Source organism: Hyperoodon ampullatus (assembly GCF_949752795.1).
Source record: "Hyperoodon ampullatus genome assembly, chromosome: 4".
In the NCBI taxonomy this organism is placed as follows: Eukaryota; Metazoa; Chordata; class Mammalia; order Artiodactyla; family Ziphiidae; genus Hyperoodon; species Hyperoodon ampullatus.
The window spans coordinates 14,276,676-14,290,737 of NC_136917.1; the positions used below are offsets into that span (position 1 = coordinate 14,276,676).

The window sequence follows — 14,062 nt, forward strand, 5'->3', positions numbered from 1 at the left end:
CATAACCATACTCACATCACTGTGTAAATTCCAACAATTACACATCAGTCTACTCTTCCTGCCATCACTGTGCTTCTGAATGGCAAACACTAACTTGTTATAGGGGTTTGCTTGTAGGTTTAGTGCAATATCATGCTTTTTGTTAAATATAAAGGATAAATGGCAAAAGCAATAGCTTGGTTTGGACTTTAAGTGGATATCTAGTATAAAGTTCTGAACGTATGTTTCTTCTTTAGGATTTACTGCCTAATTATATTTTCACCCCTGTTAGATACCTGAAGAGAAAGTTTGCAGTTGCTGAGTTCTGAAATCTCTAAATAGGCTATGTTTGTTGAGCTGGGGAGACATATTCTGGCCCTCAGGGTTTGTAAAGTGGAGACGTAAGTCATGGCTGAGGCAGGCTGGAGGGGGAGTGAGGGGTGATTCTGACATTGTACTTAGGCATGTTTCTGGGAAGGTAAGGAGAGTGAATCACGAGGAGCTGCTGAAGAATGTGCGGGGGCACAACAGTGGTAGGGTTGTAAAAGGCTTGTAACCTGACCTGGAGTATGAAGTTTGTGGGTAGTTACTGATTTCCCAGTGGGTGGAATTACTTTCCTTCATGAGACGCTGGCTGGAGGAAGGCGGTTGTGAGAACAAACTGCTATCAGATTAGAGCTGTGTGTGGCGGTCCTCCTTCGTGGCTAGCTGATGGAACCAAGTGGCCTCTGACCTCTGCAGATGCTCCCGCTACCAAACAGAAGGAAAGCAGCCGAGCAGAGCAGGGCTGGCCCTGCTCAGCTCTGCCTGGGGAGAACGTTGGGTTTCAAGTAGGGGTCTTCCCTGCTTGCCGAAAGGCTGGGGCTGGGCAGTGTGGGGGAGCGGGGTGCGCCTCGGCCATCCCAATTTCCTCGCTCTCCTCCAGGAGGGCTGCGCTGAGCTGAATTCGCCTTTCAGTCAATAGGAACTTGACCAAAGCAGAATGACTTTCACTTTAAAGCCTGTGAAAAATCGAACAAGATAGAAGAGTCCATTAACCCATGCTGGTGGTAACGTAAGGGGCTGGCTGTGAGTGGGGTGAAATTCCAAGCGAAGGCTGCCACAGGCAGGCTTAGAAATGGGGTAACCACACTGAGGACATGACTGAGGCCCTGACACACACATCTTGTGGGTTTAACCTTTCTCCCCACAGTAAGAGAGGGATTCCCAAACGTTCTCAAGTGTCTCCATTCTGCTGGTGGAGCCACGATGTACCGGGGATGGAAGATCAGCAAACATTTCCCTAGTGGGGCCATAACGTGCCAGTCTTGTCTTCATATGTTTCACGAGTGATTCTTTTGCCTCTACCTCCCTGCACCTCAGCTTCAGGGAGGAGAGGCAATGCCTTCTTTCTGTGGGCATTGCTTTGTATCCAAAGTCCTCTGCAGACCCTCCCTCAGTTCTGGGATGAGGTGCGTGCAGATTACTGTAGGACTGGTACTGAACTGGTACCTCTCAAAAAACCACGGGGGATGACGGTGTACACCAACTACTGGAGACGGTTTGGATTTAGAATGTGGAGCAGTTACACCTTTTGTCCTCAGCTTTGGACCTCAGCTTCATTTCTGGGATGTTAATGAGAATCTTACTGTTCGTCCTGTTACATAGACGAGAGCCACGTAATGTGAGAAATGGGAAGATGAAAGTCTAGTCTGGATACTACAGGAGCACAGAACAGGGTCAGAGTTGGGGTGTCAGGAACATTGTCCTAGGGGACTTGGCAACTAAGGTAAGACCTAGGAGGCAAGGAGGAGTCAGTCAGGTGAAGATGGGTGGGATAAGTAATTCTGGGCAAAGAAAATAACATGCAAAAACTCAGAAGAAGGAGAGGAGAGGCTGTGGTGGAGTGATGCAGGAGGTGGAGGTGGAGAGGGAAGGAAGAGCCCGCCCACTAAGGGCCTTCAGCTATGCCAGAGCAGCGGTAAAACTCACCCCTGGGAGACTACTGAAGCCCTTCAAGGAGGGCAGTCCCGTGGTCAGGTTTGAGTTTGGGGAAATTTCCTGCTGCTGAGATTGGAGGTGGGAGATCAGTTTGGGAAACTTGGACCAGAGGATGCAGGAAGTTGGCTTGGGGGTGAGATGGACTTGACTTCCTGATGGAGAAGATGTTGAGATAGAGGGATGGAGAGAGGGAGAAATCAAGTCTGCTTGGCTGACCGTGTGCCTGGGGGTGTCTTCGCTCAGAGTGAGCAAAGAAGGAGCAGGTTTGTGGGGAAGACAGCACGTTCAGATGTGGTTCTTAGGAGTGTTCTCCTCTGGGGCTGCAGTTGTGGCTGAGATCACAGATATATTTGTGGCCTGATGCACCTCAAGGTGGTTTTCCAAAGTGGACAAAGGATACATTTTGATCTTTCCATGGAGCTGATACTGGGGAGAAGGAGGTGACGAAAAGGACCATCTTATTTGAAGTAGCCCTGAGTCGTGAAATTATTGCAAAAGCGTATCACACTTCAAGAGAGCTGTGAATTCAGGCAGTGGCATCTTCTGCCATAGGATAAAACTTTCTCTGAAAAAGAAGAATCCAGAGCCCAGAAACACTGCATTTTCCTCTCTGCAAGTCACTTTGACAAAAGAAAACTCCTTTCTATGAAAATACAGAGTTGAGTAGCTCTGCGGGTTCCTAAGTGCCTGGTCTGAATTACAGTTTGGACTTGTCATCACCTATTGGCCCATCTCCAGGCTTTGTGGGGCTCAGTTACCCAGGCTGTGTTTGCAGGTCTCTCACGCTCATTGCCTCTACCTATAAAGATGGATTTAAGGCTCTGCAATATTTATCTTTTAACCGTTTCTGTTTGTTTGCTTGACATTCAAGCCACAATTTAGAAATGCTGCCTCCTGCAGCTTTACAGACTAATGTAATTTCACAACTCCAATTACAAATGAGAAAAATTATTTCATTTCAAAACAGAGGAGCCAGATGTTTCTGAGAAATCATGGTTAACGAGAAGACAAAGTACTTTCTGAAAAACAGGCTACATTATTGATGGCTTCCTCAGCTCAAATCTTGCTGACTCTCAGCACGCAGAGCCCTCGTCCTGTGGGGATGCTGGTTTTCATCACCTGAAAAGTCGGTGACTTTCAGATTGATAAACCACGACTTCTGCTGCGGCCTGGTCTGTAGCTCCCACGACCTCAGTGGTCTGTAAACAATGCAGACATGTCCACTGTCTTTCCACCTAGCAAATACATCCTTCCTCCTGCCACTTCCTTTGGACCTCTGTTTTATGGATCATAGAGTTTTGGATGGGGATTTAATAATCATTCCGTTTAACCCTTCATCTGATACTTTGAATACCTCTTCATTATTCCTGCCCAGAGACAGCTACCTGCTGCTTAAATATTTCTAGGGATGGAGAACTCACTATTAGACTTTTCCATGAGAGTCTACTAATTTAGCTCAATTTTAAGTAGAATGTAAAGTCCGGTGACTTCTCAAGGAGATCTTCATTAATATCTAAAATCTTCCAATGGGCCTTTTCCCTTGCACCCATGTCTTTGTAATAAGATCTAACTGAAGCATCTCAAGTAGAATACCAACAGAATGAGCTTTTTAGGAAAAACCTGACCTTTACTACTCTATAGCTCTGTTGTATGGCCACTGACAGGTTGCCACTCCCAGGAGGTAGAGGCACCAGGGTTTTTCTTGTCTACTTAAGTCTGCCTCTTATCTCTGTTGGCTCTGCTGCTGTGATGGGCAAGCAACCCCTGGTTACATTCCCTCCCATCCCAGAATAGTGACTGGCACTTAGGGAGCCTTCAATAAATGTAGTAGACTGACTGACTAAATGAATGAATGAGTTAATTAACTGCCTCCGTAGATTAACCCTTTGTCTACCTTTACAAACCTCCTGTCTGCAGGTCCTAGTGATCCCATTTACAGATGGAGAGGTTTTCAGTGATTTTTAATCTTGGATCACAAAAGCCTATCGTTCTAGGCTTTAAAACATTGTCTTATTATGCTTTAAACTCAAGACCAACTTTGTTTAAGGTCTTTTCAAATCTTTAGCTTCAACAGAGAACAAGAATGTTGTATCAGAGGCTAGGAGTCTAGCGGGGTAGAACCCAGCACTTTTATTCTCACTTGCCATCACCTGGACTACTGCAGTGGCATATACACTGGTCTCTGTCTGCTCTTTGGTCTTTTCTTCCTCCAGCTGCCCTACATGCTACAATGGCATGAATCACCTTTAAAAAACATCTTTTGAAGACTCCCTTTGCCCAGAGAACTATGGAAGAACAAGATTTTTGTTGTGTTTTAAATTTCCTTTATTAGAATCTTTTTTATTTTACTAGCAAAAATTAACTTCTCAGAGAGGAAGACTTTATAATTCTTACCTAACTTAAGTGAATGCACAGTTCTTATCTTCTGATGGGGTTTAATTATGACAACATCAGTGAAGAGAGTTAAGTTTCTTGAAGTTGGTGAGGTCATTCATCTCCCAAAGACAAAGAGTTTACAACTTCAAATGAACTCACCTAGTTTTTCCTACAACAAGCATTTTTACACATACAGTTTCCTCTAACAAACAAAAAGTTTCAAAGTTACAAGTTAACATCTTTTAGAAGATAACTTTTAAAACAAACTTCTTCATGAACGTTGCAGGAAATTTCTTTACCCCTTTTAATAAACAGACCTGGACAAAATTTCAACTTTATGGTGACAAGATATGGACTAAGTATAGATTTAAATTAAATGTTATGGTAATTGGTATGTAAATAATATCCAGTCTTTTTTCTTCTCTCTCTAAACAAAGGGTAATGGCTAACTCAGCACCTTCTATTCTCAAAAGTCCTTAGGCCAACCATTTCTTGAGTCCAAACAAAGTACCATTAACCCATGGCCCATGATTCCATCTATAACATTAAGCAAAGCTGAATCAAAATTTTTGTTGCCTGTAATTTTCTGTTTCCATAGAACTATAATCTTACACCACCCATTGCATTTAAGACTTTTCCTTTTCAATGTTATCTCCTGTTATTCTACTTCCAAGAGACTATTCTACTTACCCAGGTCCATGTACTCTATTTTTTATTTTATTAAAATTTTTATTTTATTTTATTTTTTTATTGAAGTATAGTTGATTTACAATGTTGTGTTCATTTCTGCTCTACAGCAGAGTGATTCAGTTATACACATATATACATTCTATTTTTAATATATTCTTTTCTATTATGGTGTATCACAGGATATTGAATATAGTTTCCTGTGCTGTACAGTAGGACCTTGTTGTTTATCCATCCTATATATAATTGTTTACCTCTGCTAATCCCAAACTCCCACCCCATCCCTCCCCCACCCTCCTCCCCCTTGGCAACAACAAGTCTGTTCTCCATGTCTGTGAGTCTGTTTCTGTTTCATAGTTAGGTTCATTTGTGCCATATTTTAGATTCCACATGTAAGTGATATCATGTGGTATTTGTCTTTCTGACTTACTTCAGTTAGTGTGATAATCTCTAGTTGCATCTATGTTGCTGCAAATGGCATTATTTCATTCTTTTTTTTATGGCTGAGTAATATTCCACCATTGTATACATTGCTACATCTTGGTCCATGAACTCTAAATCACTCTCTGTTCTCTAAATCCCCACTCTCCTGATGGCAATATTATTTACTCATCAGTAACCATCTCAAATGACACCTCTTCCATTCATTCCATCAAGATATACTGAGTAGCTACTATGATCCAGGTACTGTGTTGGGCACCTGAGATTTAGTCTGGCTGTCATGAAGCTTACACTTTGGTTGGATGAATGGACATTAATTATACTAATCAGAATTTAATTACAAACTGACATTAGTGCTCTGAGAGAAGGGACACAATTCTATCAGAGCCTATAAAGTCTTCTATGAACCTTCCAACCATAGATCATTGCTCTCTTCTGAAGGCCTCATGGCATTTTATGACTCTATGAGTCTGAGTTCTTTGGTTGTGAGTGACATAAACCTAGTCTGATAAATTTAAGTGAAAATAAATGTATTTGGATGATAGGGAGCCGTTCAAGAATCAGAGGAAAAGCTGGGGAACCAGTCTTCAGAGAGGGGAGATTCAGAATAGCCCTGGGAGAGGAAGCAGCAAGCCTCCCCAGGGCACTTGTGTGCAGACAGATGAGCTCCAAGAAAGATAATATCCTTCGTCTAGTGATGATGAGCACAGGCTCTGCAGTCAGACTGGATCCAACCACTTACTAGCTCTGTATACTTGGACATGTCCCTCTGTTTCCTCATCAGCAAAATGGGAGAAATAACAGTATCTACCTCCTAGACTCATTGGGAAGATTGAAGTCGTTCATGCAAGAAACTTCAAACAGTGTCTGGCACATTGTAAGCGTTCAGTATGTTAGCAATGTCTGCAATAACTGTTATTAAAGTTCCCTCAAGGTTCCGATCAAGAGGTTATCCTAATTAGGGTCAGGTACCCAACCCTGGTCCAGAGGAGGGCAGGGAGCCTTATGACAGTATCCCTAGGTTTATATCCCACAGCAGGGTGGCTCACCAGGGTGAAACCAGGGTGCTGTGCCAGAGCAGGTATAGATGCTGGGCTGACAGAACACGAGGTGCTGTCTGATTCTTCCCACCGGCATCTTATTCTGTCTTCTGACATTGCCCTTTGTTTTGTTGCTGATCACCTCTGTCGTATTTTAAGTATCTAATGGGTGAGAACCATATATTATCTCTGTACTTCCAGAAATACAGTGCCTTCCACATCGAAGATGTTCAGCACCTACTTGTTGTATTGAGTTAAAATAAAGTTGGCATATGTGATTCACATTTCAGCTCTAGAAGCATCTAGGTAGGGATGGCTTGAAATTTGGGGGGATTTTTTTGATCTCTCAAGGTTTGCCATTTTTTAATAGAAATATAGAAAGAATGCTGTGTAGGATTTCAGAAACTTCTAGGTGTTTCCTGAGACAGCAAAGCCAAGAGAGTTACCCATCTTTGCAAAGGTTTTAATTTATTTAAAATGAAAGTCGTGGTGTACAAGGGTACAAGTGGAAAGTTGTTCGTTTTTGTACTGTTTATGCCAGTGAAAAATGTCCATCAATAGGGGTATGACTAAATGAACAAATATGTCCATAATAGAGCATACTATAAAACAGCTATAAATAATTAACGTTGATCCTTATATGTAATAACATAGAAGGTGCTCCAAAAAATATTGGTGAATGAAAACAATCAAGGTACAGAACAATATGTGCAGTATAGTCCCCTTTTATAAAAAGGCAACAAAACCAAAATGACATTAAATTTTTTTGTACTGATAACATACATATGTCAAACATATAAGAAGATCTTGAAAGATGATCATCACAGTGCGATATGTTTTACTTAAATGAAAAGCCAAATCAAAATGATACTACATACTTTATACTGGTATACAAACACACACACATACATTTTTATATGCACATACACATACATCTATATAGAATGGAATAACTGGTTGGTTGCCTCTGGGGAGTAGGGGTTGTGGGAGGGGCCAGAACTGTGAATAATGTTCTAAGGAAATCTTACCCTAATTTTTTTTTAATTGATTTATTTAATTTATTTATTTTTGGCTGCACTGGGTCTTTGTTGCTGCGCGTGGGCTTTCTCTAGTTGTGGCAAGTGGGGGCCACTCTTGGTGGTGCGCGGGCTTCTCATTGCGGTGGCTTCTCTTGTTGCGGAGCACAGGCTCTAGGCGTGCAGGCTTCAGTAGTTGTGGCACATGGGCTCAGTAGTTGTGGCTCACGGGCTCTGGAGCGCAGGCTCAGTCGTTGTGGCACACGGGCTTAGTTGCTCCGCGGCATGTGGATCTTCCCGGACCAGGGCTTGGACCCGTGTCCCCTGCATTGGCAGGTGGATTCTTAACCACTGCGTCACCAGGGAAGTCCCTTAACCTAATTTTTAATATTTGCATTTTTTACAAGAAGAATATATTCATGAATTATTTATTTAATGAAATGTTATCTAAAAAATAAAGAAAAGAAGCTAAAAAACGAGGAAGCTCAGATGCCTCTGAACTGCCTTCATTCCAGAATGCCGGGACATTTTGCTTCCTGTCATCACCAAGGAACTGAAGGAGCTGCTGGAGCAGAAGGATGAGATGCAGCACCAGGTCCAGGAGAAGAAGTACTGTGTCGAGTTACTCAACAGCATTTTGGAGGTCCTCAGCTGTCAGGATGCGGTGAGTCTTCGTGATGATGTAGACGTCCTGGACTCAGACTAGGGCTGAGTTAAGTTCTAAAATATTGATGCTGATGAATAGCAGTCGAAGTCTAAAGATAAAAGTCAATGGCTTTCTCAGTGGGCCTCCTTTTCCAGTGACTAATTCCCTGGCTGTGAAAGACAGCTTGGGGACTAGAGTTAAGCATGTAGCATTTTGTCACCATATTTCTTGTTGGACAGGCTTTCTCAGGGTGTAGGTATGGACATACTGCAGACTTTTTCGATTGCCTGTCCATTTACTAAAGCCCTGGTTTGCAGGGATGAGGGTAGGAAAGTTTTTCTATGTCTACATAGCCAAGAAAACCCCACTTACCTGCTTTCTTGGCTGATTTTCCTTGGTTTTGTTTCTCCAGTTATCTCCTGCAGTGGTGAAACGGTTAAGACTCTTTCTGGATGAGCAGATTGCTCATGCCTAGACCCTTGAGATAGGTTGAGGCATTAGGTGATGCTAGAGAGATGGCTGTGGCAGTGATGCCAATGTAATATTGGTCAACGTCATTCAGAGATTAGGTAGGAATGAGACCAAAAGGAAAGTCTCAGTGGGGGTAAGTAGAGGGCTTCCAAAGGGCAGAGTCTGCAGAAGATACCGAGGGAGACGGAGTGGTGATAATGGTAAAGACTGAGAGGCAGTGATTAAACACAGGACTAGAATTCTTGAGACTTGGAAGACAGAGATAAACATTCGTGATTTGACTCAGGTTCCTTTTGCAGCCTTACCTTGTCCTTGAATAATGTCCAGGAATATCTGTCCTTATGTGGGCTGGTTTCAGAGGACTGGGTAGACCCAAACAACCAATAAATCTTTTCTACGTATTTGTGTGACCATTCTCTCCATCCCCTCTCCTCCCTAGAAAATCCTCAGAGAAGGGCTTTCTGGATGAACGGTGTCTATGATTGACTGTATAGAACACTCTGCAAAACAATATTTTTTTTCCTGTGCATATCCAATAGTCAACCATTATTATCAGTTTCCCTGTATGTCTCTCTCCTGTCTTGTCCTTTCTACTCTTACCATCCTAATTAAGTTTTTCTTATCTCATTTCTAGGTAAGTGAGATACATAGCTAGCTTCATTTGTTCATTCATTCATTCATTTGTACATATGATGTACCGAGTACGTGACAGGCATTGGGTACACAAAGGCATGTCTTTTTTCTTAAGAAAATACTTATAAACATATAAATAAGCAATTGCAATATAATATTATGACTAAAATCTAGATGCATACCAGGGGGTACTGGAACTACAAAGACTGTGTGTGTGTGTGTGTGTGTGTGTGTGTGTGTGTGTGTAATCATTTTTGTCAAGGAAGCCTTCACAAGAGAAGTGAAGCTTCAGCTGGGTGTTCAAGAGTGAATAGTTAATGATCACAACTGTTACTTAATTTGCTGTTTTCTAGGCGTTGTGCTAAATGCAATCCAAGCCTTCTTTCTGCTCACCTGATCACTGCTAAGGATTATCATTCCCATTTTATAGATGAAAACCTGAAATTCACAGACTTAAAAGTTCAAGGCCAAACAGCAAACAAATTGTAGGGTGATAATCGAAACCCAGGTTGGCCCAACTCCAAAGTCTGCATAATCATAGGCATTGGGGATATAAAAGCATGGTCTTTTCCCTCTCATTTTTTCCTATCCTCATCCTTTTTTTCAGGGAGAGGGAGTATAAGGCCCCAAAGCTTGGATATCTAAAATTCACTCTGTGAGAATGTCATGATGATGGTATTATTTTCATAAGCATGTTCACTAGCCAGCTATTGAACTGGTTCCAGTCTTTGTTATTCTATCTTTAAAAAAAATTTAAGGGAATGTTTGATCTTACTCTCACAGTGTAAAAACATGATGGTTGGCCTATTATTTCTCCAGAAACTTCCCAAAGAATGTTGCCTCTTCTTGTTGAAAAGAATTTACAATGTTTCTTACATTTTAGTAGTGCTCACGTCCCTTTTCATGGGGAAAGAAAATCCTAGATGCTTGGGACTACACTAGTGGACCCTGGTTTGAGGAACAAACTTATAACGTGTTCTGCCAATTTCCTGATTTGGGTAGAGGGATGGCCCCAGTACACAGTTTATTTGTTATACAGCGATGCTAGGCTCTGCCTGTCCCATGGGAGTGGCCCCCTAGAATTCTATGCTGGCAGGTTGTCATCATTTTGCACATTGGGTGACACCAGACACTGGTGAGAAGAGGCTGCTCTCTCACACACCCTGAATACTTGGGACTAAAGCCAAGAAGTAAGTGGGAGGCTCTGAGCTCCCCTTGGTGGTTTGTGGCAGCTGGACTTGAGGTGTGTGGGTGGTGTGGTGTCACTCCTCACTGCCTCTGAGTGCACTGCTTTTATAGTGACTTCTGAACGTGGGGACTAGCCCGCCTCTATCCCAGGATGAGCAACTGTCTTTGGTGATGAGTTGTTAAATACTGTTATTACCACTGGGTTTGGTACAATGTTGGTACAGCGTGTGAGCTTCACATCTAACTTCTCCAGCTCGTGAAGATGGAAATCTCTCCTCTTCTCAAAAGCTTTTTCTTTCACGAAGAAGATTCACTCAGTAACCACTATAACTTTGAGTTAAACCAGAAATCAGAAGTTGCAAAGTATCTAATCTAAATCTCTCTTATTCTAGTATATGGCAACTGTCAACTCTGGCTACACATTACATCACCCGAGGAGCCTTTTTAAAAGTAGCTGTTGCTAAGTTCCAGTCCTAGTTGTTGTGATTTAGTTGCCTGGGGTTGGCCAGGGCATCGCAATAACATGTTCACCAGGTGATGATAATAGGCCTCCAGGGTGGAGGACCACAGTTCTAGTGCAAAAGGTCTTAAGCATGATAGTACATCCCAGTGACCTGGAGGGGCTGTTAAAACAGGTTTCCGATCATTAGGTTTGGAGAATGGGGCCTGATCACTTATTTATTTATATTTTTAAAAATATTTATTTAGGCTACACCGGGTCTTATCTGCGGCACGTGGGATCTTTGTTGCAGCGTGTTTAGTTGCAGCATGTGGGCCTCTTAGTTGTGGCACGAGGACTCTTAGTTGCGGCATGCATGTGGGATCTAGTTCCCCGACTAGAGATCTAACCCAGGCCCCCTGTATTGGGAGCTCAGAGTCTTACCCTCGGGACCACCAGGGAAGTCCCCTGATCATTTATTTTTCTAACAAGTTCCCAGATGATATGGATACTGCTGGTCCAGAGATACACTTTAAGAACCACTACTCTAATGTGACCTAATTTTTTTTTTATCTCCAGTATTCACTGGAAATGGAAGAACAGTTGGGCTCATCCTCAGTTCTTTACCTTCTTAATTGAAGGGCCCTTTCCAGTCTATAAAACTTTGCATCTTCCAATATGGCATTTAATAAACCATAAAACGTCAGAGTCTTCAAACACATTCATTTGTGCTCATCAATTCATTTTTATGCAGTAGTGGGGACATTGCCTGTGCAAAGACCTGACTTTGAAAATCCAAACCATCAGGTGTGCTGTTGGTTTCTTCAGGCGCTAACTCTTTATTTATACTCTGCCATGTAAGAGCACTTTACCAGCATTATTCCCCTGGTGGAGGTAAGAGCACAAGCTTTGGAGTTAGGCTGCATTCACGTATCCATCCCACAAATATGTAGAAAGCACCATGTGTACTACAGTACATGCTAGAGCTATAGGGGTGAGCAAAGCTGGGGTGCGTCCTAGCTCTGCTTCTTATTAGCTGGGGAACCTTGGGAAGTCATGTAATCTCTTGGTAAAAAGGTGGTTGTTTTTTCTCTGGGTGTGTCAGGATTACAGTAAACAAGAACATCTGTGAAAGCATGCAGCCTTGTATTTGGCATATAATCCGTACCCGATACATGTGGTTTTGCCTCTTCCTTCACTATTCTCCTTCCCTCCTATGCTCCTTCCACTGTTCCAGGCTGCTTCTGAAACATCCCTGTAATTATTTTAAGAACAGTTAAGGGCCAAGTGGTCTCCTGGAAGAATGGCAAACAGGTTCTGAGCCTGGGGAGGACTTGGTACCCCATTAGCCCTGGCGGCAGCCAGATGCTTTGGAGCCCTCCAGATGCTTTGGAGGCGTCATGGGAGGCTTGCCAAGAAGCAGCAGATACTGCTGCTGGAGCAATGCCATCGCCTGCAGGGCATCTGGACCTCATAAGGTTTCCTGGAGAGACTGGAGAAAAGTGTCATCCTGCTGTGTCATCCTGTCAACCCATTTCCGGGGTTCCTTTGGGTTATTCCGGTACTCGGGGGCTCAGGATCACCGCTGTATAATGGGGTGGTGTGCTGGAGCTGGCTCATCCCAGCTCATGAGAACCAAGTTTTAAATTTTTAGGAATTTTGTGAGTTATTTGTTAGATAACAGCCATTATTAAAATTTTATATAGATATCTATAACTAATAAACTATATTGAAATCAAAGGTAATAAATACATACTCAAAAGTATCACTTCCTAATTATCTTACCATATTTTATTCTTATCTGTGTGCTTGAGGTTATTTACATTGTTGTGTCTGTATGGTAGAAATACATACAGATATTTAATATTATAGATATTAATATTTAAAGCTCTGCTGCAGCCCGTTTCTTCCCAGTTGTGTTCAGTGATGTCACAATGGCAGCTTGAAATCAACCATGAAGGAAGTACTCTTACCAGAAAATTGACAAACACTTAATATCCAGACTTGTATCTTTTCCCTTCCTGGAGAGACAGTTGATAAACATTTACCAGCATACCACTGTCTGGGACTCAAAGGAATTGCCCCAAATGAGAAAAACCCACAGGCACAGGGGAGCTGCCTGTGCACTTCCGTTCTCCCCAGCGACCCTGGATCTGCTGCTTCTAAAGGTTCTCATGAGACTGGACAATGAGAAGATGCTCCAGGGATGTAGCAATTTAAAGACAAACTAAACCCCCAACCTAGAGCAGAGATAAAGAAATGTGTTTCATTTCCCATGACAATTCTTACTGATTAGCAATGGCTTCTTTCCTAGTAGTGTGGAGAATTTTGAAGACTCATGTGGGCCAGTGAGAACAAGAGCCCAGATTCCTGCATAAGTGAAGGTTGGGGTCAGACAAGTAAGGCACTTGCCTGGGGGTGGGGCAAAGTATAAGTGGGCACCAGAAATTCAGTAATCAAGAAAAAGAATATTTCAGTGCAATATTTTTAAAAATCAGTATTTTAAGATTTTGTTCATCATGCATTTTTTGCATTAATTTATATTTTTTTAAAATGTAGCATTAAATTTTATTTGTCTTGACTAATGAGTTTCTTGACACTCCTGAAATTTTGCCTCCTGGGCAAGTGCCTTGATCACCTTACCCTCTCACCTCAGTCCTGGCTCTGTATGGAGGCTTCAGTCAACACCAGCAGCCTGTGATGGCAAAGCGAGACTCTGACCCATGAATGGGCAAGCTGGCAGCTTGCAAGAGTGGAGAAGGTACCTTTCCATTCACCCCTGTTCACAAGACTGTGGAGGATGCTGTGAAGATCAGTGTCTGTAGGGAACCCTTGCATAAAAACACAACTTGAAAGGGACAGTCATTTACACTAAACCTTCACTGGACCAGCCACTTGTTTTCCAAAAAAACATTTCTTGCATAATGTTTGAATTAAATCTCTTGTTCACAGTTGGGAGGCATGAGTTAAAAGCCTGCTCAGCAGCAGAAAAATATAGCTATATTTGGTCCAGGTTACAGTTACTGAGGGAACTATAACTTTGATTTGCTCAACTGGTATAAATGTAAATCCTTAAGTGAAATGCGTTAAGTGGGGAAGGAAGGTCTCTGTTTTTGAAGATGCTTTTGATCCACAGCTCTGTCTATAGAGCCCCAGCTGTCGCAGG

The 14,062-nt window shown here is 42.4% G+C and overlaps 1 protein-coding gene across 1 annotated transcript in view; it reads left to right on the plus strand.

Moving 5' to 3' along the window:
- Nucleotides 1–14,062, plus strand: part of DOCK2 (dedicator of cytokinesis 2) — a gene marked incomplete at both ends in the record, with an annotated part of 408,698 nt that overhangs the window by 139,733 nt on the left and 254,903 nt on the right. Inside the window, one exon of the mRNA XM_079702106.1 lies at nt 8,035–8,183. Within this exon, the coding sequence (XP_079558232.1) occupies nt 8,035–8,183 (149 nt within the window). The remainder of the gene's footprint in view (nt 1–8,034; nt 8,184–14,062) is intronic.